This window comes from Phycodurus eques, chromosome 6, assembly GCF_024500275.1.
Source record: "Phycodurus eques isolate BA_2022a chromosome 6, UOR_Pequ_1.1, whole genome shotgun sequence".
Lineage (NCBI taxonomy): Eukaryota > Metazoa > Chordata > Actinopteri > Syngnathiformes > Syngnathidae > Phycodurus > Phycodurus eques.
Genome location: NC_084530.1, coordinates 3058580 through 3086435, shown reverse-complemented (window position 1 = coordinate 3086435; position 27856 = coordinate 3058580). Strand labels below are relative to the sequence as shown.

The window sequence follows — 27856 nt, the reverse complement described above, 5'->3', positions numbered from 1 at the left end:
CACCCTGAACTGGTCGACAGCCAATCGCAGGGCACATATAAACAAACATCCATTTGCACTCCCATTCACACCTACGCACAATTTTGAGTCTTCAAATAACCTACCATACTTGTTTTTGGGATGTTGGAGCAAACCGGAGTACCTGTAGAAAACCCACACATGCACGGGAAACACATGCAAACTCTGCACAGGTGAGGTTGGATTTTAACCCAGGTCCTCAGAACTGTAAGGCAGATGTGCTAACCAGTCGTTCACCGTGCCGCCATATTGTATATCTGTGACCCGGAAAAACGCATTCTCTGCCTGCATTGCCTGTATTCACAGCGCCAGTAAACAACAGCGGCCAATTCTGCAACTAACAGACTTTGTCAATGGCATTGTTCAGTCTCGACGGTCCGTTTATCTGATATCTGTTATATCGGTGTCCGTTTTTTCGAGGTCCCACTGTATCTCCAAAAGCATCACTTTTCACGAAACCAAAAAAAACAGCTTGTTTGCAGAGCCATTAACATCCACCCATCCATCCATTATCTACACAGCTTATCCTCACCAGGGTCGAAGGCATGCTGGAGCCTATCCCAGTTTGGGTGAGAGGCAGGGTACACCCTGAACATGTCGCCAGCCAGTTGCAGGCCATTAATATTGCATCATCAAAAAGAGCAAGCCATTTTCAACACTTTATATTGGTCAATAATAAAAATAAAAACAAAAACATACCCATATGGGGACTGACCAATAGTATCAATTTGGGATAAAAATATTAAATGGACCAAATCTGGACTTAGTCAGGTTTCAGCCCGACGGCGGCGTTATGTATCTTGTACTCTTTTTTGTGCCTTCTTTTTTGATAACAGCATCATTCGGACCATTGATGGCAAAATCCTTCATAAGTACAAACATCCTGCTGCAGTCTTTGGCTGTGACTGGAGTCAAAACAACAAGTATGTTCTACCTTTTTAACTCGCATAGCAATGTCATGTAACAAATCAGTTCATTAATTTTACTGAATCCATACAGGAAACAAAACACAATACATTCATTGATTAACAAACAAGATTATATTTCATACATTAACATAGCTATTGCTGTTTCATAAAGGCTGAACTCTTCCTACAGGGATATGATTGCTACTGGTTGTGAGGATAAGAATGTTCGTGTGTATTACTTGGCCACCAGTTCGGACCAGCCACTCAAAGTCTTCAATGGACACCTAGCTAAAGTATTTCATGTCCGCTGGTCTCCTCTTAGGGAGGGGATATTGTGTTCTGGATCAGATGATGGGTGAGTTTAAACACAGTTTTGAGTCCATTATTGGATAAAAAGAACAAAAAATCCTCCAAACACTATAAAGATTATTAATGATAATGTATGTACTATACAATGTTATGCACTACCTGTAAATGTATCTGTCTTTTGTATTTAAAAACAATAAAAGGACCTTTAAATTAAAGGACCACTTGTGATTGTGTTTGGACAGTACTGTTCGTATATGGGACTACACACAGGATGCGTGCATCAATGTGTTGAGTGGTCATACAGCACCAGTCAGAGGCCTGATGTGGAACACAGAGGTTCCATACCTCTTAATTTCAGGTATGTTTTTTTTCCCCCTTCTTTAACCGTTCTTCCTTAAACAAAATTTAACTGTACGTATGGTATTTTGCATCCAGATAGAGATTGACGACATGTTTTTTTCAGGGCTGATACTGAGGAAGCCGATAACCGGTCTTTGGAGACAATATTTATTTGCAGTAAAAGGGAAAATATTGGCGTCAAAATTTTGAATAATACACACTCCAACACTTCGTTAAAATGCCTTTAAGCATTGTTTATTTAAAATTTTAATTCTAACAAAAAGTGCAGCCTCAGCTGCAAGTCTTGTAAAGTTAAATGAAAAAAACAAATAAATAGCTACCTAAAGTGTTCTACAGTAGATAAAGGTTTCCAAAATGTCAATATAACTTAATTGTTACTCTTTCACTTATCTTTGTTTTAAGTTTAAAACAAAAAGTGCAAGGAGTTCCCAGGGTCAGCAGGATCTCTTATGAAGTAAATTTAAAATGTACCTAGTTTTAAATTGATCAATCAGAATAAATAAATAAAAAAATTGCAGTTCTCCTCCAAGGGTGTCGCTACGGCAGGTATTGGCTGGGACACCACAGGGTAGAGTTTCCTCTACATTTTATGGCCAATTCCGGTAGCCGTTTTTACTTTCCCAAGCAAGGAACAAAGCAACAACAATGGCCACCGTGAAACAGTGCCTGCTATAAAGCTGCATGGAACTGAAACAAAGCTTCACCGTATTTGGTTGTAACTCTGGGCACCAGCAGAAGACCTCTCGCTTTGACTGCACCAGTGTTCAGTTAGAGGTCAATCGCCACCTTGATAGAAGTAGTATCAGTGCTGTGATGGGGCCTGAAACCTGACTGGAAATCATCAAAGCTGTTATGAAGTACAAGAAGGTCCGAGAGCTGTTGATGAACAACCTTTACCTTTACCTAAAAACGGCAGGTTAGATCGAGGCCAATAGTTGTTCAGTACCTGAGCATCAAGACTACTCTTAATGTGGAGTAGCCTATTCAAAGTCCTGGGAAAAGATCCAGATAATAGTGAAATGTTAATGAAATTAGTAAATTTGGGTAACAAACCGCTTAGCACAGATTTTTAGAAATAGCACAGATTTTTAGAAATATCACATATCCCACAGCTCGTGACCATAAGTGAAGGTAGGAACGTATATCGACCAGTAAAATGAGAGCTTTGCCTTTCGGCTTAGCTACTTCTTCACCACAACGGACCAATGCAAAGTTCGCATCACTGCAGACTCTGCACCGAGCCGCCTTTCGATCTTCTACTCCATTCTTCCCTCACAAGTGAACAAGACCCCAAGATACATCAACTAGCCATGATCTCCAACTCTCGCTGGAACCATGATCTCCAACTCTTGCTTCACACTCGGCTGCGAGCCAACTGTTCCAGCGATAGTTGGAGATCATGGCTTGATGAAACCATCAGAACCACATCATCTTCAAAAAGCTGGGACGGGATACTGATCTCACCAAACCGGACCCCCTCAACACCCTCGGCTGTGCCTAAAAATTCTGTCCATAAAAGTAATGAACAGAATCGGTGACAAAGGGCAGCCCTGGCGGATTCCAACTCCCACTGAAAATGAATCCGACTTACTGCCGGCAATGCGGACCAAACCCTGACACCGGTCCTATCAGGGAGTCCGGTACTCTATACTCCTGCAGCACAACCCACAGGACTCCCCGAGGGACACGGTCGAACGCCTTCCACAAGTCCACAAAACACATGTAGATTGGTTGGGTGAACTCCCACGCGCAGTTGAGGATCCTGCTGAGGGTGTTGAGCTGGTTCAGTGTTCCACAGCCAGGACGAAAAGCACACTACTCCTAATGAATCTGAGCTATGACTTCCTGACGGACCCTCCTCTCCAGAACCCCTGAATACACTTTACCAGGGAGGCTGAGAAGTGTAATCCCACTATAGTTGGAACACACCCGCCGGTCCCTCTTCTTAAAATGGGGGACCACCACCCGGTCTGCCAATCCAGAGGTACTGTCCCCGATGTCCATGTGATGTTCCAGAGGCGTGTCAACCAGGACAGCCCCACAATATCCATCGGAGCTCAGGGTGGCTCACATCCACCCTTTGTGCCCTGCCACCGAGGAGCATTTTAACCACCTCGGTGACCTCAACCCTAGAGAGAGAAGAAATCACCTCAGAGTCCCCAGACTCTGGTTTCTCATGGGAAGGCATGTCGGTGGAATTGAGTAGGTCTTCGAAGTATTCGGCCTACCGACTCACAACTCCCCGAGTTGCGGTCAGCAGTGTCCCCCCTATACACAGTGTTGATGGTGCACTGCTTCCCCGTCCTGAGACGTCGAATGGTGGATCAGAATTTTCCCGTGGTCATCCAGAGGTCGCTCACCATGGCCTCACCGAAGTCATCCCACACCCAAGTTTTTGCCTCACCTTCGAGCCCTACCTCCAGTGCTGGCTCCAGAGGGGATCCCTGGTGATCCTCGTCCAGGCAAGCGAAACTTAGGTCCATTTATTTTTATCAAGTTAAGGTTAAGTTAGTGAAAATAATGGTGGCCACACAAAAAAAGTGACACTTTTGGCCAGAATTTTTACTTTTCCCAGTTATGGGTGTTCTCACTTTTGTTGCCAGCAGTTTAGGCAAGCCTGTGTACTGAGTTATGTTGAGGGGACAGTAAATGTACACAGTTATACAAGCTTCACGATGTATAATTTACATTGTAGCAAAGTGTAATTTCTTCAGGGATTCCCCATGAAATACAATGACTTGTGTAATATATACAAACTGTTTTGCATCACTTAATGCACCTTGAAAAACACTTTGAAAACCAAAAGCACCTGCGTCAGATCTACTGTACTATATTTTAATGATGCTGTATTAGGTCTGCTAAATTAGTGGTTTTGCATTATGTTTTGTTTACTTGATGTGTTATTAGCTGTTATATACATTGGACTCCAATTAAGAGATACATAGCTGTAAATATTATTTCAACATCTTTTTTTCTAGGGTCTTGGGATTATACAATCAGAGTTTGGGACACAAGAGATGGCAACTGCCTGGACACAGTCTATGACCATGGTGCTGATGTCTATGGTAAAACAATTAATGAATGAAATATGAATGCCTCTTGACTTTCTGTGATTTAATTCCATCTCAAAGTTGATGGTAATGTTTCTTGTTTAGGAGTCTGAAAAACTTAAGGGTCTTCTAATTTTTAACGGCCCGTGGCATGTACTAAAAATAACATTTGACATGGCTTGCAACACTACTTCATAAAAAGGTGTGTGTGTATGTGTGTGTGTGGGGGGGGGGAGTGCTTAAAGTGTGGGTCTCGAAAAAGTGAGGGGTGACACCCACATCCCCCATGGGTGCGACGCCCCTGACCAGTACGACTACTAGTACTAATAAGTTTGTTTTTGTATAGAGCTTTTCTAGATATGCAAAGAAACTATTTGCAACTAAATTAGCAAACATTTTCTTCACAATGGTGAATAAAGACAATTTTGCTTTCCTCCACTTTCTGTTCTGTGTCAAGGGTCTTGTGAACATATTGTACTAATGATCCTCAAGTAACTGCTTTAAAAAACTTTAGTTTACTAAAGATTGCTCTGGTTTTGGTTTGAATGTGGAGTTCTGCCCATTACAGGGTCGGATCAATTCTAGGAGGATACAAAATCCTGAAAAATCCTTCAACTAGTTCCCTTATCACCTTTAACAGAAAGATGTGATGTACAATGGTGATAAAAAGTCTAAACACCCCTGTACAAAGGCCATTTTTTGTGATGGAAAAAATGAGACCGAGATAAATAATTTCATAACCTTTTTATCACCATTATCATGACCTATAATCTGTACAACTCCATCCATCCATCCATTTTCTACCGCTTATCCGGGTCGGGTCGCGGGGGCAGTAGCTTTAGCAGGGACGCCCAGACTTCCCTCTCCCCAGCCACTTCATCCAGCTCTTCCGGAGGGATCCCGAGGCGTTCCCAGGCCAGCCGAAGGACGTAGTCCCTCCAGCGTGTCCTGGGTCGTCCCCAGGGTCTCCTCCCGGTGGGACGTGCCCGGAACACTTCACCAGGGAGGCGTCCGGGAGGCATCCGAATCAGATGCCCCAGCCACCTCATCTGGCTCCTCTCAATGCGGAGGAGAAGCGGCTCTACTCTGAGATCCTCCCGGATGACTGAGCTTCTCACCCTATCTCTAAGGGAGAGCCCGGACACCCTGCAGAGGAAACTCATTTCGGCCGCTTGTATCCGGGATCTCGTTCTTTCGGTCACGACCCACAGCTCATGACCATAGTTGAGGGTAGGAACGAAGATCGACCGGTAAATTGAGAGCTTTGCTTTTCGGCTTAGCTCCTTCTTTACCACAACGGACCGATACAAAGTCTGCATCACTGCAGACGCTGCACCGATCCGTCTTTCGATCTCCCGTTCCATTCTTCCCTCACTCGTGAACAAGACCCCAAGATACTTGAACTCCTCCACTTGGGGCAGGATCTCATCCCCGACCCGGAGAAGGCATGCCACCCTTTTCCGACTGAGGACCATGGTCTCAGATTTGGAGGTGCTGATTCTCATCCCAGCCGCTTCAACAGAACCACATCATCAGCAAAAAGCAGAGATGCAATACTGAGGCCACCAAACCGAACGCCCTCTTCGCCTTGCCTGCGCCTAGAAATTCTGTCCATAAAAGTTATTAACAGAATCGGCGACAAAGGGCAGCCTTGGCGGAGTCCAACCCTCACCGGGACCGAGTCCGACTTACTACCGGATATGCGGACCAAACTCTGACTCCGGTCGTACAGGGACCGAACAGCCCGTATCAGGGGGTTCGGTACCCCATACTCCTGAAGCACCCTCCACAGGGCTCCCCGAGGGACACGGTCGAACGCCTTCTCCAAGTCCACAAAACACATGTAGACTGGTTGGGCGAACTCCCATGCACCCTCGAGGACCCTGCCGAGGGTGTAGAGCTGGTCCACTGTTCCACGGCCAGGACGAAAACCACACTGCTCCTCCTGAATCTGAGATTCGACTTCCCGACGGACCCTCCTCTCCAGCACCCCTGAATAGACCTTACCAGGGAGGCTGAGCAGTGTGATCCCCCTGTAGTTGGAACACACCCTCCGGTCCCCCTTCTTTAAAAGGGAAACCACCACCCCAGTCTGCCAATCCAGAGGCACTGTCCCCGATGTCCACGCGATGTTGCAGAGGCGTGTCAACCAGGACAGCCCCACAACATCCAGAGCCTTTAGGAACTCCGGGCGAATCTCATCCACCCCCGGGGCCCTGCCACGAGGAGCTTTTTAACTACCTCGGTGACCTCAAACCCAAAGATAGGAGAGCCCGCCTCAGAGAACCCACACTCTGCTTCCTCATGGGAAGGCGTGTTGGTGGAATTGATGAGGTCTTCGAAGTATTCTCCCCACCGACTCACAACGTCCCGAGTCGAGGTCAGCAGCGCCCCATCCCCACTATACACAGTGTTGGTGGTGCACTGCTTTCCTCTCCTGAGACGTCGGATGGTGGACCAGAATTTCCTCGAAGCCGTCCGGAAGTCTTTCTCCATGGCCTCACCGAACTCCTCCCATACCCCGACCACCAGAGCTGCATTCCGCTTGGCCACCCAGTACCCATCAGCTGCCTCAGGAGTCCCACAGGCCAAAAAGGCACAATAGGACTCCTTCTTCAACTTGACGGCATCCCTCACCGTTGGTGTCCACCAACGGGTTCGGGGATTGCCGCCACGACAGGCACCGACCACCTTACGGCCACAGCTCCGGTCGGCTGCCTCAGCAATGGAGGCGTGGAACATGGTCCACTCGGACTCGATGTCCCCAGCCTCCCCCGGAACATGAGCAAAGTTCTGTCGGAGGTGGGAGTTGAAACTCCTTCTGACAGGGGATTCTGCCAGATGTTCCCAGCAGACCCTCACAATACGTTTGGGCCTGCGACGTCGGACCGGCATCTTGCCCCACCATCGGAGCCAACTCACCACCAGGTGGTGATCGGTTGACAGCTCCGCCCCTCTCTTCACCCGAGTGTCCAAGACATGTGGCCGCAAGTCCGATGACACGACCACAAAGTCGATCATCGAACTGCGACCTAGGGTGTCCTGGTGCCAAGTGCACATGTGGACACCCTTATGCTTGAACATGGTGTTCGTTATGGACAATCCATGACGAGCACAGAAGTCCAATAACAGAACACCGCTCGGATTCTGATCGGGGGGGCCGTTCCTCCCAATCACGCCCTTCCAGGTCTCACTGTCATTGCCCACGTGAGCATTGAAGTCCCCCAACAGAACAATGGAGTCCCCAGCGGGGGCGCTCTCCAGCACCCCCTCCAAGGACTCCAAAAAGGGTGGGTACTCTGAACTGCTGTTTGGTGCATAGGCACAAACAACAGTCAGGACCCGCCCCCCCACCCGAAGGCGGAGGGAGGCTACCCTCTCGTCCACCGGGGTGAACCCCAACGTACAGGTGCCGAGGCGGGGGGCAATAAGTATACCGACACCTGCTCGGCGCCTCTCACCGTGGGCAACTCCAGAGTGGAAGAGAGTCCAACCCCTCTCGAGAGGACTGGTACCAGAGCCCAAGCTGTGTGTGGAGGCGAGTCCGACTATATCTAGTCGGAACTTCTCGACCTCACACTCCAGCTCGGACTCCTTCCCTGCCAGAGAGGTGACATTCCACGTCCCTAGAGCCAGCTTCTGTAGCCGAGGATCGGATCGCCAAGGTCCCCGCCTTCGGCCACCGCCCAGCTCACACTGCACCCAACCCCTATGGCCCCTCGCACAGGTGGTGAGCCCATGGGAAGGGGGGACTCAATCAGTACAACTCAATCAGGATAAAAAAAAAAAAAAGTTACAAGAGAGCGTGCAGTTGTGCACACATATGCTACTACATGTTTCAGTTATTTATTTTTACTCCCCAAAAATGTCCATTATTTTTCAATTGAGTTATAGCAGTAGGAGGCAACATGGCAGTCAGAGGTAACATGGTGGATTTTTTTTTAAAGGATTTATCTTGGTTTCATTTTTTAAATCACAAAAACCTGGTCTTTAAACAGGGCTGTTTAAATTTTTTATATTCACGGTGGATTAGTTTTCGCGTGTTTGATCAATAAAAGTCTAAGAAATTTAAAGTGGCCCCTTGCATCCCTCCATTTTTCTGAATGCGGCTAATGGAAGAAAATCTTTGGACAGCCCTGGTTTAGGAGATTCATAGACTTATTAGAACATGCATTTGTCGATGCACAACTGAGGATCTGTATTGAGTCCATTAAAATATGCCAGATCGCCACTTCCTATTTCAAACTATTTATTTGGCACTTGCTATTGAGTCAAATTTTTTTTTTTTTGAGGGATTTGATGTTTGAACTCAGTACCAAGGGAGAAACGTTATTCTTTTAACAAATGGTCAAGATTGTTAAGTGTGTGTGTGTGTGTGTGTGTGCGTGCGTGCGTGTGTGTGTGCTTGTGCGTGTGCGTGTGCGTGTGTGTGTTTGTGTTTAGGTTTAACATGTCATCAGAATCGTCCTTTCACCATGGCCAGTTGTAGCAGAGACAGTACAGTGAGGCTCTGGTCTCTGACACCCTTTATCTCTCCTCTGCTCCTAAACATCCTCACCAACCAACCCTGGGAAAAGATAATTGGAAACACTGGTATACATAACTCATACTGGGTTGGTTCTGTTTTGTCTTGTGCTGAATTCTAAAAAGTTATGGTCCCGCATTGGTGATGTTCTTGCAGATAAAGCTATGGTTCCCAACTCTCCACCCCTGCTCTGTGGTAAAGTGTCAAGAGACATCAAACAGGAGCTGGAGAAACTAAGCTCTGATACCACAGCCAAGAAGCTGCGTTGGTTCTCCGAATGCTGTTCGGTAATTATTTTCTGAATAGAATTTGGAGGATTTTTTTGTTGATACAGTTTTGGATTTAGTTTGATGCCACAGTTTTTCACATAGCCAAAATAAAGAGTCAGCAATGGTGCTACAATCCATTCATGCATTTTCTGCATAATTGCTGCTGTTCTGGGTCACTGGGGATGCTGTAGCCTTTTCCAGCTGACTTGGATGGATCACCAGTCAATTACAGGGCTGACATATAGCGATAGACAACTACTCACAATCTCACTTGAGGGAAATTTTGAGTCTTAGTTAACCAATCAGGTCTTGAATTCCAGGGAGTCCTGGCTCAGAGGCACAAGTGCTACGACATTTATTTCAAATATTATAATTGGTACACTGAAGCTGTCAACCTGAGCAAAAACTGCATTATTTCACCAAAATAACCTTAGCACCATGATACTAATACTAAACATATCACAAATCATAATTGTTAGAAATTGTGCAGTTGCAGCTTCTTCCCCCAAAAAATGTACTTCCTTTGGAGACATGTTTAAAATTTAGCATAAGATTTACCCATAATGATGCATTTATTCCAATAAAAAAAATTAAATGAGAACTGCAATGCTTAAGCAATTTAATTAGGATATTCTAACCCGTTTGTGACTAATTTACTGATGTGTATGTGTTTTTTTCTGATAGCCTCCAGGGGGAAGCAGCAACCTGTGGGATTTGGTATCAGTCATTAATGGGCAGGACGACTCACTGCTACCAGGCAGCTACAGCAAGGGCATAATGCATATGAAACACCTGCTAAAGTTTAAAACAGTAAGATTCCCTAATTCACAGTATCTGTGTGCAGAAGCTGATGACGCAACAATACACAACAATGCAGCTGTTTTAACTACCAGCTGAGCCTACCAAATTAACTGATTGATTGAAGTTTACATATATATATACGCGGCACGGTGGTCGACTGGTTAGAGCGTCTGCCTCACAGTTCTGAGGAGCGGGGTGCAAACCCCGGTCCCGCCTGTGTGGAGTTTGCATGTTCTCCCCGTGCCTGCGTGGGTTTTCTCCGGGCGCTCCGGTTTCCTCCTCCCACATTCCAAAAACATGCATGGTAGGTTAATTGACAACTCTAAAGTGAATGTGAGTGCGAATGGTTGTTTGTTTGTATGTGCCCCGCGATTGGCTGGCAACCAGTTCAGGGTGTACACCACCTCCTGCTCGATGATAGCTGGGATAGGCTCCAGCACGCCCGCGACCCAAGTGAGGAGAAGCGGCTCAGAAAATGTATGGATGGATGGATACACACATACATACTGTATGTACATACATTCAAACATGGAAACACGATTGTCACAATTGGATTGCATGTAAATTGATTTGACGCAATGATAACGGGTGTTATGTTGTTGTGGAGGGGTGGCAATTGGGAATTTCGGGACAACTCCTTAACGGCCGGTCCATTCCAGGCCGCCCTGGCCAAGCTCCTTTTTTTTGGTCTCTTTTTTGGAATAGGATAATTCTGATATACAGTGGAGACGGAAAGTTTTCAGACCCTTAAATTTTTCACTCTTTTTTATATTACAGCCATTTGCTAAAATCATCCATCCATCCATCCATTGGCTTCCGCTTATCCGAGGTCGGGTCGCGGGGGCAGCAGCCTCAACAAGGACGCCCAGAATTCCCTCTCCCCAGCCACTTCCTCTAGCTCTTCTGAGGGGATCCCGAGGCGTTCCCAGGCAAGCCAAGAGACATAGTCTCTCCAGCGTATCCTGGTTTGTGCCCGGGGTCTCCGGGGGACGTGCCTGGAACACCTCAACAGGGAGGCGTCCAGGAGGCATCCTAAACAGATGCCCGAGCCACCTCATCTGGCTCCTCTCAATGTGGAGGAGCAGCGGCTCTACTCTGAGCCCCTCCCGGATGACCGAGCTTCTCACCTTATCTCTAAGGGAGAGCCCGGACAACCTGCGGAGGAAACTCATTTCGGCCGCTTGTATCCGGGATATTGTTCTTTCGGTCATGACCCACAGCTCGTGACCATAGGTGAGGGTAGGAACGTAGATTGACCGGTAAATTGAGAGCTTCACCTTTCGGCTTACCTCCTTCTTCATCACAACAGACCGAGACAAAGTCCGCATCACTGCAGATGCTGCACCAATCCGCCTGTCGATCTCCCGTTCCATTCTTCCCTCACTCGTGAACAAGATATTTGAACTCCTCCACTTGGGGAAGGATCTCATCCCCGACCTGGAGAGGGCACTCCACCCTTTTCCTACTAAGGACCATGGTCTCAGATTTAGTGGTGCGGATTCTCATCCCAGCTGCTTCACACTCGGCTGCGAACCGCTACAGTGAGAGTTGGAGATCACGGCCTGATGAAGCCAACAGAAGCACATCTGCAAAAAGCTAGATATGCAGTACTGAGGCCACCAGACCGGACCTCCTCTACGCCTCGGCTGTGCCGAGAAATTCTGTCCATACAAGTTATAAACAGAATCGGTGACAAAGGGCAGCCTTGACGGAGTCCAACCCTCGCTGGAAACGGGTCCGACCGACTGCCGGGAATGCGTACCAAACTCTGACACCGGTTGTACAGGCACCGAACTGCCCACATCAGGTAGTTCGGTACCCCATACTCCCGAAGCACCCCCGACAGGACTCCACGAGGGACACGGTCGAATGCCTTCGCCGAGTCCACAAAACACATGTAGACTGGTTGGGCAAACTCCCAAATCCCGAAAACCACACTGCTCCTCCTGAATCTGAGATTCGACTGCTCGACGGACCCTCCTCTCCAGCACCCCTGAATAGACCTTACCAGGGAGGCTGAGGAGTGTGATCCCCATGTAGTTGGAACACACCCTACAGTCCCCCTTCTTAAAAAGTGGGACCACCACCCCAGTCTGCCAAGCTAGTGTCAAAGCAAAGGGTCTGAATACTTAGGGCTGTGTGATATTTCAGTTTTTGTTTTTTAATAAATCAGCAAACATTCCAACAATTACGTTTTTTTTTCTCTGTCAATTTGGGGTGCTGTGTGTGCTGTACATTAATGAGGAAAAAAAATAACGGAAATGATTTAAACAAATGGCTGCAATATAACAACGAGTGAAAAATTTAAGGGGGTCTGAAAACCTTCCGAACCCACTGTAATTTCCAATAAACGCAGCCATCTTTTATTCATTCATTCATTCATCTTCCGTTCTGCTTATCCTCACTAGGGTCGCAGGCGGGCTGGATCCTATCCCAGCTATCTTCGGGCGAGAGGCGGTGTACACCCTGAACTGGTCGCCAGCCAATTGCAGGGCACATATAAACAAACAACCATTCACACTCACAACCACACCTTTGGGCAATTTAGAGTCTTCAGTTAACCTACCCTGCATGTTTTTGGGATGTGGGAGGAAACCGGAGTACCCGGAGAACATGCAAACGCCACACAGGTGAGGCCGGGATTTGAACTCAAGTCCTCAGAACTGTGATGCAGACGTGCTGCCCAAGTCGGCTACCGTGCCGCCAAACACAACCATCTTTTAACAAAGCATAATTACAGATTTCTATTTAGCAAATACAAGACGACTTATAAGGTAGCCGAATGTCAACAAAGCTGTCCACGAACGCATCGGTCGCGTGCACTGTGCATGCTAAGCCGAGTGTGCTGTCCACCGGCCGGAGTACCGGCATAGATTATAGCCTGCAGGCTTTACCGTGTGTTTATGATTCGTGACTTTGCATACATGTAAATCAGTCGCCTTTCGGCGAAATTCGCCGTTTTGAACTCAAAATAGTCCATTTATGTGAATCGTATAGATCTGGGGGGGGGTCACTGTTGCTGACGTTATGGGCTGTTTCGTACTCCTTGAATGCTTGCAGCTAGATCCATTTCACACATCCACCATCCACACAGAGATGTAATTGTGAATATTACTCCGTGGCGGACTAATATGCGGCCTGAGGTTTCACCTGTGCGCTCCGGACCTGGTTTGGGTAAGTCACAGGAGTTGACGACAACAGAAAAAAACTTCCGCCGCTTCTGCTGTTAAGAAGTAATGGTACTTTTACTCCGTTACAATGATCTAAATGTCGCTCGCTACTTTTATTTATCAATTATTGCTCATTTATCAACTATTTCATGCACGAGACTAAGACTTCAACTTCCACATTTGGCGCTGTTTGCGTCAATCCAATTTAAGCTCTAGTGACATTTAAGTCTAGTTCACAAATTAAACGACACAAGAAAGTCACATGACCTCACATAACGTCTTCCATTGGGCTTCCCGAACATAGGTAATCACACTAGATAAACCTGCCCCGCTGATCGTCATGCGTACGTGGTGCCCATGTTGGGAACGTTGTCTTTACCATGAAGGCAACGGCGCGCTACTTGTGTTTACATTTAGACTAACAAAAACAACAGCTTTCATGTATTGTATTATTTGTCTGGGACTGTCTGCCCAGACGAGGATATTTCAGCTCACTTATAACTTGAGAAAAAACACCGTGCTGTAAATGACAATTTTTTTTTTTTTTTAATTGTTTGTGCTATTTACTCACTGTGTACTTTTTACTCTTACTGAATAAATGTTTTGGAGGAGTTCTTTTTACTTTTACTTGAATCACATTATTGTTAAGTAACAGTACTCTTACTTAAGAACAATAATTTGCTACTTTACCGCCCTCTGGAACGGACATCCTCTATTGCTACTCTTACGTTTAAGCAGCATTTTTGCTAATCAGATCAGCCACTTTCGTCTTTGTTGCACTGGTCTTTTGTATTTTTGTGTTGAGGTGCTGCAGGTCGGCGGCACGGTGGCCGACTGGTTAGAGCGTCAGCCTCACAGTTCTGAGAACCCGGGTTCAATCCCTGGCCCCGCCTGTGTGGATTTTGCATGTTCTCCCCGTGCCTGCGTGTGTTTTCTCCAGGCACTCCGGTTTCCTCCCACATCCCAAAAACATGCATTAATTGGAGACTCTAAAATTGCCCGTAGGTGTGACTGTGAGTGCGAATGGTTGTTAGTTTGTATGTGCCCTGCGATTGGCTGGCAACCAGTTCAGGGTGTACCCCGCCTCCTGCCTGATGACAGCTGGGATTGGCTCCAGCACGCCCGTGACCCTAGTGAGGAGAAGCGACTCAGAAAATGGATGGATGGAGGGTGCTGCGGGTCATGGCCCTTGTTGTGGTCCAAGGGAAACCGCGAAGCACACGTAACCTCTGCAACAAGAGTTGATCCGCTAGTACATCTTGTATTAATTAGGAAATGCGGCTACAATTATCTAATTAGTTTACGGATGTTAATGTTCAATGTATTAAGCGACGGAGTGATGTTAAGGATTATGCTAATTTCAAAGTCAGAAATGATTACTAAAAACAGAAAAATATTGTACTTATTATTCTCTCGCCTCTCCATCTAAATTCCTGGGCTAAATTATGGGTCCAGTACGTCCCTGGTTATGGAAATGCTGGGATACTACGGTAGTGTAGCAACGGAGCTAACCCTATACCAAACCCACACATCAGAATAACAATAGAAACACTATGAGGTTATATGGCACGATGGAGGGTTTATTTAACACTGTACTATGAATCATATCGTAATATGAACACAGCACGACATGGGTATAGGAAAGAACTAGAATGGGGGAGATGGCTCGTCTCCGATTGTGAAAATGCTTCTTAGATGTATATCTTTATTTCATTTAAAGTTAGAAACAAGATTGAGAGGTAAAAGGTGAAAAATAATGGTAATATAGCCTAAATAAATTGAAACCAAATTTGAATATTTTTTCCAATACCGTTAACAGAACCAATAAGGGTGGAGGTAATCGAAACTCCGGTCTTTAATAGTTTAGGCTTGGGCAAGTTTAATACCAGGGCTTGGGACCCATCCCAACCTAGTCTATTGCTATATGACAGTTCATAACCATTCAACTCAAAGTTTATTCTCTTTTCTTCATCAGAATCAGAAGCAGAATCATCTTTATTTTTCCAAGTATGTCCAAAAAACACACAAGGAATTTGTCTCCGGTAGTTGGAGCCGCTCTAGTACAACAACAGACAGTCAATTGACAGAAACCACTTTTGAGACGTAAAGACATTGAGACTGAACAATAAAGGGTTGCTAGTTATCTGGTAATGTCGGTACAATTTTTTAAATGTATGTATTTATTTAGCGGCACGGTGGACGACTGGTTAGAGCGTCAGCCTCACAGTTCTGAGGACGCGGGTTCAATCAGCGATGACAGCTGGGATAGGCTCCAGCACGCCCGCGACCCTCGTGAGGAGAAGCGGCTCAGAAAATGGATGGATGGATGGATGTATTTATTTATTTATTTTTGACAATTGTCCAAAAAGTTGGAATCACTAATATAGCAATAGTCCGGTGAAATGACCATTGTGCAAAGGGCGCCGAGACGTCAAGGAATGTATGCATTTTAAAGTGACTGGTAGCGCGATAAACTGGGACAATGTTGATTGTGCAAATGTCCTCAATCAGTCTGCAAGTGGTGCAGAGGCTACTCTGGCATGAGTGGCCAGTATTGGTCAACAACAAATATGCCAATAGTGCAGCATGGCAAAACTCCTACAGTGAGTGCACGAGTAATGTATAATTGGCCCAACAGAAATGTGACAATAAACTCAAGACAAAAAAATTGGCAGCATGTTGCAATGGAATTGTAGTTTAGCTGTTTAAGAAGTCGATGGCAAGAGGGAAGAAACTGTTGTTATGTCTGTTATTAGAGTTTCAATTTAGAGTAGTGTGAAATGACTAATAAAACAATAGTCTGGTACAGAAACCATTGTGCAAATGGCGCAGAAACTTCAAGAAATGTATGCAATTTAAAGTGACTAGGAGTGCGATATCCTGGAACGCTATCAATTGTGCAAATGTTGCAGATGTTTCTCAAGCACATGCGTGGTCAGTATTGGTCAGCAACAGATATGCAAGTAGTGCAGAGTGGTGAGACTACAACAGTGAGTGCACAAATAATGTATAATTGGCCCGACAGAAATGTGACAACAATCTCAAGACAAAATTGGCAGCAGGTTACAATGGAAAAGTAAGTTAACTGTTTAAGAAGTTAATGGCAAGAGGGAAGGTGTTGGAATGTCTGCTAGTTTGAGTTTTCATTGTTCGATAGTGCCTCCCTGAGGTGAAGGAGCTGGAAGAGGTGATGACCAGGATGTGGAGGGTCCAAGAGGATTTTGCATGCTCTTGTCTTAGTTCTGGCAGCGTGCAAGTCCTCAAGGGTAGATAGGAGGAGTTCCTGGGAACTTTCCATGGAAAACAGGATGACACATGGAAGGAAAAACGTGAAAACTAATCCTTTCAGTATGGTTATCCAGGAGCATAACCACAATAGACTGGGTGCGGTGAGTAGTCCTGTCCAAAGGACTACCGTTGACAGCATTAACTTCCAGGGACCTGGGGAGATGGTGCTGTCTCAGGCCCAAGCTCCTAGCAAACGAGAGGTTGTTTAAATTACCTTCAGTGCCAGTGTCATTGGGTACAGGGGTAAGTAAAGCGGTAGTGTCTGATTTAAACGTAGTTGAGAGTTTGAAATGGGCAGGATGATTGAAAATGATGCTTTGTCTCACCCTCTTGTGTTTTGTTGTTACCATATTAAAACCTTTGACATGGCAGCGGGAAACTTGGTGTCCCAGTTGATCACAATAGAAACAGCGGCCATCCTTTATTTTCCATGGACGTTGTTCTTGAGATATCATCATGACTCCCAGTTCCATGGGTCCCGCTGGATCCACTGGTGGTGAGACGGAGCCAGGTGAGGGAAAATGAAGACGGCTGGGAAGATCAGATGAGTCAGTTCCACCTCTCCAGGACGTTGAGAAGCGTGAGCGTAGCGTACCTCGTTCCTATATCCTCTCTGAGATCCTCTTGTCGATCCTGAAAGCCAGAGCTATCAATTTATCCAAATCGTTGGGAATATCAGTGGTTAGCAGGTGATCCTTCACAGTATCAGAAAGTCCTTGAATGCATCGGGTAAGGTAGCATTGTTCCGGTCACTCCCTGCAGCCAAGGTTCGAAAATCGATTGCATAATCAGACACCTTGCGCCTGCCTTGCCTCGGCTGAATTAGCGCTCTAGTCGCTTGTTTTCGTGATGATGCTGGAAAATCTGCTCCAGTCCCTGAGTATAGCTGTCAAGTGAGGCACAGGTGAAAGAGCGGCGGCTCCATTCAGCTGTAGCCCAAGCCTCTGCTCGGCCGCACAGGTGAGAAATGATGAACGCTACTTAAGACCGATCAGTGGGGAAAGCTGAAGCATCTAACTCAAAATGCAGTTCACATTGTGTTAAAATGGCTTAATGTTCCCCGATTCACCTGAAAACTTCTGGTGCTGAGATAACTGTGGAAGCCTGGAAGCAGTCATGACTGAAGGCGTTTTTTGGCAACTAAACCAGGAAGTGGTCCAGGAGCGGAGTTCGGCACAGCCGCAGTCGGATTCAGACCCTCCATCTTCTGGCTTAACATCTTCACCTGTGAATCTAGAGTGAACATAATCAAGTCTTGTCTCTTAACCAGCTCCGTGAATCCCGAGCAGAGACAGGCAAGTCTCTCCTCTTGTTGAGCTAGCTTTTGTCCCTGATTCCTCAGAGCAGCTCGTACCACATCTGTAGCTGCTGTGTCCATAGCTGGCCAGAATGTACTAACACGGTTCCTGACACAGAGCGGGTGGGACACAAAGGCCAAGACACAGTCGGTAAGAGCAAACGTAGGCAGTTTATTACTAGCAGGGTTCGGCGCATAGGTAGTCAATCCAACCAGGCAACAGTATCCAAAAGACGTGAGGCAAGGACGAGGTTCAAACACGAGCATGGACATACACAAGGTCAAAACATGGATAGGAATGCTGGATACGAAGACTTAACTGGGTGAGACATTCTGGCAACTAAAACAGTGGAAACCCAGGGCTTACATGACAGTGACACCAGGAGTCTGTGGCGTGGTATTTAGACCATTACGTACTTTAAACCCTCACCACAGACTAGAGATTTGCTAAATGAGCAAAATTACTTCTTTGCTCGGTTTGAGGCACACAACAGCACCCCTGCACACAAGACTCCACCCCCTCCTGGTGACCAAGTGCTGACACTGACCCGGGACAGCGTGAAAAGATCAGGATGAACACACGAAAAGCCCCGGGCCCAGATAACATACCCGTTCTGAGGGACTGTGCAGCTGAACTCACAGATGTCTTCACGGACATCTTTAACACCTCCTTGAGTCAGGGTGTTTTCCCCACGTGGTTCAAAGCCACCACTATCATCCTGGTCCTGAAGAAGTCTTCGCTCTCCTGCCTCAATGACAACAACCGTGCGGTGCCATCAAGGAGGAGACTGCGGAGTCTGTGGGCCAGGACTAGGCGACTCAAAGTTTTATTCATCAGGCTATCAGGAATTTGAACGCTCTGCCCCCTCTACCTCTTCTGTCCGCTGCCCACCTGAACTCTGATGCCCCCCCCCCCCCTCCACCCTTCGGTTGTCTTCGCCGCCATGCTCCATTCGACACGGCCTCCTGTAGGATTGTAGGTACATTCTGGCCTAGGATCTGGAAGCTATTGCTTGCCATAACGTGCTTATACACACACACGCACACACACACACAGTATGGTTCTTTTCAACCCTTTAAATTTCACATTAAACAATTTGGTGTTCTCGATCAAAAATGACCGTTCCACTCACTCATCATAGACAAAACCTGTTAATCCACATTATTACTACTCGTTGAGTTAGATGTCTTAATTCACTTTACCTTTGGTGAATATTTCCAGTTTGGAACTTCTATATGTTTTTAGTGGCCTGTGTGCCTTATTGATCTGATGTTATACAATTGAAAGCACATTCTAAAAAACAATTCCTGGAATATTTTGACTATATATATTCAGATGACAAACCATATTCTGTTTATAACAGAATACTTTGGGTAAAGGTTACCAAGGACATTTGCTTTGAAACCATTTACATTACTTATACAGTCACAAAAAGTAACACCTGTTGTCCATCCATCCATTTTCTGAGCCGCTTCTCCTCATTAGGGTCGCTGGAGCCTATCCCAGCTGTCATCGGGCAGGAGGCGGGGTACACCCTGAACTGGTTGCCAGCCAATCGCAGGGCACATAGGAACAAACAACCATTCGCACTCACAGTCATGCCTACGGGTAATTTAGAGTCTCCAATTCATGCATGTTTTTGGGATGTGGGAGGAAACCGGACAGCCCGGAGAAATCCCACGCAGGCACGGGGAGAACATGCAAACTCCACACAGGCGGGGCCAGGGATTGAACCCGGGTCCTCAGAACTGTGAGGCTGACGCTCTAACCAGTCGGCCACCGTGCCGCCAACACCTGTTGTGTTTCCGGTCAAATGTGACCATGCATATTTTGTCTAGAAAGCAAATTACCCCAAAAGATCCATTCTTTTTCTTCTGCTTATCCGAGGTCAGGTCGCAGGGGCAGTAGCTTTAGCAGGGAAGCCCAGACTTCCCTCTTCCAGCCACTTCAAATCAGCTCTTCTGGAGGGATCCTGAGGCATTCCCAGGTTTTTGGAGCTGTGCTTTGTCTGGTGCCTCTCCTAGGACCTGTTTACCATGGGTGACCCTGACAGGGGCATAAAGCCCCAGACAACTTAGCTCCTAGAATCATTGGGACACACAAACCCCTCCACCACGATAAGGTGACAGCTCAATGAGGGGAATTAAATGCATATCAATACAATTAAATTTGTGTTGAAATACTCTTTGTAGACACAATCATGTAATCTTAGGTCAATCTAAACAAATTAACAACAATTTTCAGAGATAAAACTTAAAAATCTGGCAAATTTTACACAATAAGGGTTCATAGAAAGGGAGACATTCTTGGGAGATGTGTATGGGTAAGGATGATGAGGCGCTCTGTGAGAAATTTTTATTATTCTCCAGAAAGTCTGATAGAAATGTTACATAGTAAAATGATTTAGCTTAGCCAACAAGGCACTCATTTTAGAGATGACGAAAATGCTTCAGATGACCGCTCTGTCCATAGGTACAAACCTTTTTCTCTGCAATGTTCCTATTTCGCAACATTGCACTAATTTCAGGTGAGAACCACATTTTTTCCCTGCCTATGTTCCTTGATTCTAAATTTCTTAAACGCTGCGTGTTATCAGCAACAGGGTTCAAGGTTTTAGTTAAATAATTTAAACCTACATCAGGATCCTATCGATATCATATAATGTTCTCCAATACAAGAGCTGTATCAAATATTCTTCCTTTAAAAAGATATACAATATATAAAGATGTGAGGGAGACTGCCAGAGAGGTTGATTTAACAATAGATTCATTATTTTGGTTATTTTTGTGTACTGAGAATCTACACAGACGTTGTGGTTAGTTAATAGTGATGTAGAACTTTACTGCATCATGATGAGATGTTCCTAATGTTTTTAACTTGCATGTAACTAAGTGAGGTCACTACTATACTGTCACGTGTACTGGATTTTCACCACAGGTGGGTAGTGTAGCCAAACATTGTACTCAAGTAAGAGTATGACTTGAATAAGAATAAAAGGTACACAGTGAAAAAAAAACTACTAATGTCCTGAGTAAATGGTGAGTTTTTAAATCAGAGCATCAACATCAATAAAATAAAAAATAACTAAATAAAATGTGAATGTGTGAATTCTGATATTGCTGTGTGAGTGTGTGTGTGTGTGTGTGTGTGTGTGTGTGCGTGTGAATGAGATTAACACGTACTCCAAAAGATGTGTGCTTCACAGGTACTTCTGATAAAATAGGGCTAATGTGGGCTAATATGCACAGCCAAAACAACAACAAAACATCTGCAATTCACCGCAAGGTTTGTTCTAAAGTGAGAAGTGGGCTGAAATGTCCACGTTTGGGCAGACAGTCCGAGACAAATGCTACAATACATGAAAGCGTGTTGCACACCATTGTCTTCAATGGTAATGACGACCTTCCCAACATGATCGCTATGTAGGCACTTTGATGAGCTGGGCTGGCGTATCAAGTGTTAATACATATGCCCAAGAAGCCCAATAGAAGACGTATGTGGTCATGTAACTTCCTTGTGTCGTTTGATTGGTGAACTATAGTCACTAGCGCTTAAATTGTATTGGAGCAAATAGCGCCCAATGCGGAAGTCGAAGTTGTAGTCTAAACAGTGATGTCATGCACGAAATAGTTGCTAAATAAGCAATAATTGATAAATAAAAGGAGGCATTGGCATTAAGATAATTTAAACTGTGTAAATGTACCGCTTCTTTTTCACACAAATACTCAAGTAAAGGTAAAAAGTATGCTGTATTAAAACTACTTTGACGCACGATTTACTTGAGTAACTACTTGAGTAAATGTAACGAAGTAAATGTAGCACGTTACTACACACTTCTGATTGTCACAGGCGGGAGTGTTCGGTGTGGTGGATTGCAGATAAAAAGCAGGTGGACAGACTCAACATGACTGCAGACGGGTAACAAGAATCAACGTTATAACAATGATCAGAGAAAGGGGGAAAAATTAAATACAAACAGACTGAGGAGGTGATGAGGCACATCTGGATAAGACATCAGTGGATGGAGAAAGCTGATTGGCTGATACGCGAGGAGTAGAACTGACAAAACCAGGTGGAGACAAAAACATGACAGACAAGTACAAACAGGAGACGAAGGACCACAAAACTCCAGATAATAAACCCAAACTAATTCAGCTCAGATTGTAGCCCGATTTGGGCCCGACAGACACGTCACACACAAACGTGATGCCGTGGCCAATTGTTTCTGCAACCAAGCGACCTCACCTTGTGTATAATGACATCATCCACGATTGCTAATCTGGCATCTGGGACGCCTCACGACCATCCATCCATCCATTTTCTGAGCCGCTTCTCCTCACTAGGGTCGCGGGCGTGCTGGAGCCTATCCCAGCTGTCATCGGGCAGGAGGCGGGGTACACCCTGAACTGGTTGCCAGCCAATCTCAGCGCCTCACGACCACGATGTGGAAAGTCTGGCGTGTCAGAATTGTTTCCGTTTTTCGCATAGTATGATATGTGACATACATGGCCCTAAGATCGTTTCTCTTTCTAGACCAATAGTGTGACGTGGTATGGCAAGCCTTCTTAATATTTAATAGCTAGAGTGGATATGAGTTGAAGTTATCTATAATTCAATTTCACCTAGTCAACAAGAACATTAGCGATATCTGTAACGTGATACCTCCTATCCACAATGAGCATTATGTCACTTTTGCCATTCATGGTGTATGAGGTTTGTCATTACAAATATCCATCCATTCATCCATCTCCTTTACCGGTTCTCCTCACGCGGGTTGCGGGCGTGCTGGAGCTTATCCCAGCTATCTTCTGGCGGGAGACGGGGTACACCCTGAACCGGTCGCCAGCCAATCGCAGGGCAAACAAACAACCATTCACACTCACATTCATACCTACGGGCAATTCAGAGTGTTCAATCAACCCACCATGCATGTTTTTTGGGGGATGTGGGAGGAAACCGGAGTGCCCGGACAAAACCCCCGCAGGCACGGGGAGAACATGCAAACTCCACACAGGTGCGGCCGGGATTTGAACCCTGGTCCTCAGAACTGTGAGGCAGATGTGCTAACCATGCTCTGTGCCTCATTACAGATATCTACAATTCAATTCTGGATATCCACGATGTGCATTACAGATATCTACAATTAGATTATGACTATCCATAGCTCCAGTTTGAGATATTTGTAATTCGTAAATTTCGGTCTTTCTGACATTACGAGACACATAGGATAGGAACACATGTCATTCATATTAGAAAATGATGGGCTGATTGTTGTAATATATTCAGAGGTTGAAGCTGCCATGAGTAGAGATGTACTCGTAAATTTTGGTGGTGATTGTTGACCATTTTGGGACATTAAGTGACAGAGGGGTTTACGGTTCCCTGATTAACCCCCCCCCCCATGATTTACTATTTCCTGAGTGGCATGTTCGTGCGTTCTTTCTGCCTGATGACACCGCAGATGCTGGGAGTGCACGCCATGCTCTTGCTGTTCCTGTGTAGCCAAGCTTCCGAACCCTGCGGACCTGCTCTTGTGTCCTGCAGTCCTGCATGCCGACAAACTGTTTCCCTGCTGCCTGGACTCTTGTCCCGCCTCCTCAATGATGTGTGCCCTCAGACTGTGATCTTGGCGACAACACGCAATGATTGGACGGGGTCTTGTCGGCATAATTTGTGAAGTGCGGCCAGGGATGCTTGCAAACTCCACACAGGTGGGGCCGGGATTTGAATCCTGGTCCTCAGAACTGTGAGCCAGATTTGCTAACCAGTCGGTTTGCATGTTCTGCCCGTGCCTGCGTGGGTTTTCTCCGGGTACTCCGGTTTCCTCCCACATCCCAAAAACATGCATTGTAGGTGTGAATGTGTGCGCGAATGGTTGTGTGTTTATATGTGCCCTGGGATTGGCTGGCGACCGGTTCAGGGTGTACCCGGCCTCTCGCTCGAGGATAGCTGGGATAGGCTCCAGCACACCCGCGACCCTTGTGAGGATAAAGCGGTACAGAAAATGGATGGATGGATGGAAAATCCCGATTTTTTTGCGCCCTGATGCCTAGATCAGACTACAGGATTTTAGCCCCGATACAAGCCCCGTGCTTGCCGTTCTTAACATACTTGCACACCGTTGTCAACATTTATTCACGTGCACAAACCAATGTTTACCGAAGCTTTAGAGCATGATTTGACAGAACGCCGGCATATTTACATACAACCGTTAGTGCTAGCAATAGCTTCCTAGGCTACAAAACGTTTTCTTGCCTGCTTGCGAGTCGTATCGTATTAAAGAAACGTGATCATTCCTCAAGCAATCCTTGAATTAACGTCCTCTCCCGAGCACCAGTGATGCCCACCACGTTTTCCCTCATTTTGTTCTTTTTTTTCAGCCACACAATACATTGGCGCGGCGCCTTGTTGTTGTCATAATGGTAATTAGTGTATCCGGTCGCGTTGACCGGTGACATGTTTTCTGGTTCCGCCTCTCCGACAGTGTTTGATTTGACAAGATAAAGCCCAGTGATCATAAAAGAAGGGTTGTGGTGTTATCGGAATACATGTCCTGTAGTGTTGCCACTGTCTGATCGAGATCCGGCAAGATTTGATGCCAGTAGTCTGACATAGTGCAATCGGGAAAGACCAAATTTGTCTTGTTGTCTGATCCAGGGATTAGCATTTGCTAACCCCGGCCTGTGTGGCCGATCGCCCAGTCCAAGACAGCAAATGTTTGGTAGTCTGACATAGCAGTAGATACAGACAGTCGTGAAGGACACAAAAAGTTGTGTAGTCTGAGCTCGGCATAAAACCGAAACACAAATAATCTGCTCCAGGGTAACACCCCAAAGTCAAAAGCTTAACAAAAACACAGCATGACATCTTATATCGTTTTGTTGTGCAAATGATCATGATGTTGTGGCTGGTTGGCATATATTGTGTCTGCAATTTAATGTTTTCACCCTACCTGTGAGTGACACATTCTTTTTCCATAATTCCCAAACTATTGATGTCCATTCAATAATTATTATGTTGACTCTTCCTGTCCTCTTTTTTGTGTTGTCCCTCAGTCTGAAGCCCAGGAATTAACCATTGTCAAGATGTCTAAATTCGGGGGTGGTATTGGTGCTCCCAGTAAAGAAGAGCGTCTTAAAGAAGCAGGAGATATCCATCTCAGGCTCGGACAGATTCAGCGATACTGTGAATTAATGGTGGAGCTTGGACAGGTGCTGCATGTGCATGTCTGCAAATTTCTCATATGTTCTGCCAAGTATATCACACTAATTAAACTACACTCAACGAGCATTTGTTTGCACTTTATAAATAAATCAAAGAAAAAAAATACATATTTTATACTCAACATGGAACTCCATTTTAACAAAACAAAGTTACTTGTTTTATGTACCATCAGATGAGATATGAAAACAAAGAAGAATCATACTGAGAATTTAATGAATTAGTGATTAAGTGTAAATCTCTCTCTCTGGCAGTGGGAGAAAGCATTAGCTGTCGCACCAGGAGTATCCATGAAGTACTGGAAAACACTGATGCAAAGGTAGGTTTTTATTTTCACCTCTAAATGGATTAATGACACAAGGAATACTGAGCTATGACTGATGAGTGTAATGGCAAGATATATAGGGGTGGGCAAAATACTAACACAAGATGAAATATGATTGAGGCCATTTTTAGACAATGTTTCAAAAGGGATTTTCAATGATTCGTGTTTGCGTAGGCTCTGAGGATATAATTTGAGGTATAGTAAGGTCGATGCACGAAGACTATAAACGCATCCAAAACAGTACTTTGGCAAAATATATTGTGCATGTTTACAGACCTTCAAATGAGAACACTCAACTGTGTCTCCCTTTTAAAATTGTTTGATGCTTGCATTGCAGGAGAGCTGATCAGCTGATGGTGGAGGATAACGATGATGCAATTCCTTACTGCATTGCGACAGGAGACATAAAAAAAATCGTAACATTCTTCACTGGCAGAGGACAACTGCTTGAGGCCTTACTAATTGCACAGGTGTGTGTGTGTGTGTGTGTGTGTGTGTGTACTGTATGTATACATAAGCTTTATATTATATGCTTTTGAACCCTTAATTTTTTTTTATGTTGAACGCTTATTTTGTTCAGACTTGTATAGATTGTTCTACCTTAAGGTACAGCTCAAAGTACTGCAAAGTACAGTATTTATATTATATTATTATGTATTTTTTTTTTTTTTACATTTGGTTATGTTACAGCCTTATTCCAAAATGGAATTTCCCCCTCAAAATTCTACACACAACATAAGAACATGGGAGAATGTGTTTGTTTTGTCATTGTAAACTTTGGATTTAACAATTTTTTTACACTTTACTCAATACTTGATGCACCTTTCCAGCAATTCGGCCTCAACTTGTTTTTTAATATGATGCCACAAGCTCGGCACACATTTGTTTGGGCAGTTTCTCCCATTCCTCTTGGCAGCACCCCTGCAGTGGTCAGATTTTTTTGCCTTAAGTATCATTGGCTGGTATCGGCAGCTTTCTCAAGTGCCCGATACCTTGAAATACTGCAAGGCCGGAATCGGCCCGATAGTGATACCTGGTATCGGTCCTCTGTATCGGTCAGGCGATAAGCGGTGCATGGTTTTCTCCTAATTTCAATATGCCTGGGGCCACTATCCCGTACAAACCCCCCCCACACACACACACTCCCCCGCTCGCTCCCTTTGCACGCCACTGCTTTGAACAATGTCCAGGCAGGCTGCTGTGTGCCTTATTAATAAGGAGTGGCTTGGGTCTGGTGGAGACAGGCTTGAGCAGAGATACATGCAACGTTGGATGGATCCTGAGGGACTGGGGTAACTTTAACTGTGCAGAGGTGGGATTGATGACTTTGGTAACCGGGAAGGGTCCAATGAAGCATGGCGTGAGCTTACGTGATTCTATTTGGAGAGGGAGGTCATGGGAGGAGAGCCACAGCATCTGACCCACCTTATATACAGGTGTAGGGGAGCGATGAAGATCAGCCAACCGCTTGTTATTTTCGGCCGAATGAGTGAGAGCTGCCCTGACGTCCTTCCAAATCGTTCGGATCCACCGCAGCTGCTCCCTCACCGAAGGAACCGCCACAGGATGCTCCTGCTCCTTAAACAGAGGGCGTTGGAAAACATAGCATGACATGAAGGGAGACATACCTATGGCGGAGCTGGTGAGGCAGTTGTGGGCATATTAAACCCACTGGAGGTAGGTGCTCCAGGAGGTGGGATTGCGTGCGGCATTGCGGCGAAGAGGAGACTCCAGATTTTAATTTGCCCGCTCCGTCTGGCTGTTGAACTATGGATGGTAGCCAGAAGACAGACTGGCTGCTGCGCCCACCACCTTAGGGGACTCTTTCCAGACCTGGGAGTAGAACTGGGGACCTTGGTCCGAGACAATGTCAATGGGTATTCCGTGAAGTTTGAACACGTGGAGGACTTGAAGGTTAGCGGTCTCGAGAGCAGAAGGTAACTTGGGAAGGGTACGTAGTGGACATAATTAGAGAAATGATCTCTGACTACAAGAATGACGATGTTTCCTTCAGAGGGGGGAAGGCCGGTAACGAAGTTCAAGGCAATATGGGACCAGGGGCGGCTCGGGATGGGTAAGGGGCGCATCAGACCAGCTGGGGACTAATGCAAGCCTTTTCCCTGGGCACAGACGGAGCAGGCTTAGACGAACTCCCGGGTGTTACAGAAGAATGTTATCAACATGAAGCAATAACTTAAATATTAGTGAAGTTGAAGCCACATTAAATCAGCAACTTAGAGCAGACTTGACATGCCAACTGTCATGAACGGAACAGAGGCTAGGACCCAAAAATGCAAGACTCCAAAACAAATGG

At 45.7% G+C, this 27856-nt stretch overlaps 1 protein-coding gene across 5 annotated transcripts in view; it reads left to right on the top strand.

Annotated features, from left to right (window-relative positions):
- Nucleotides 1-27856, top strand: part of wdr17 (WD repeat domain 17) — a 63338-nt gene that overhangs the window by 11603 nt on the left and 23879 nt on the right. For 4 of the 5 annotated variants that reach the window (XM_061679848.1, XM_061679851.1, XM_061679852.1 and 1 more), the window contains exons 12-21: nt 855-941; nt 1117-1281; nt 1478-1593; nt 4574-4660; nt 9089-9238; nt 9327-9457; nt 10124-10249; nt 25052-25207; nt 25472-25536; nt 25880-26012. In XM_061679848.1, the coding sequence (XP_061535832.1) occupies nt 855-941; nt 1117-1281; nt 1478-1593; nt 4574-4660; nt 9089-9238; nt 9327-9457; nt 10124-10249; nt 25052-25207; nt 25472-25536; nt 25880-26012 (1216 nt within the window). The remainder of the gene's footprint in view (nt 1-854; nt 942-1116; nt 1282-1477; nt 1594-4573; nt 4661-9088; nt 9239-9326; nt 9458-10123; nt 10250-25051; nt 25208-25471; nt 25537-25879; nt 26013-27856) is intronic. The other variant, XM_061679850.1, reaches the window with a different exon arrangement.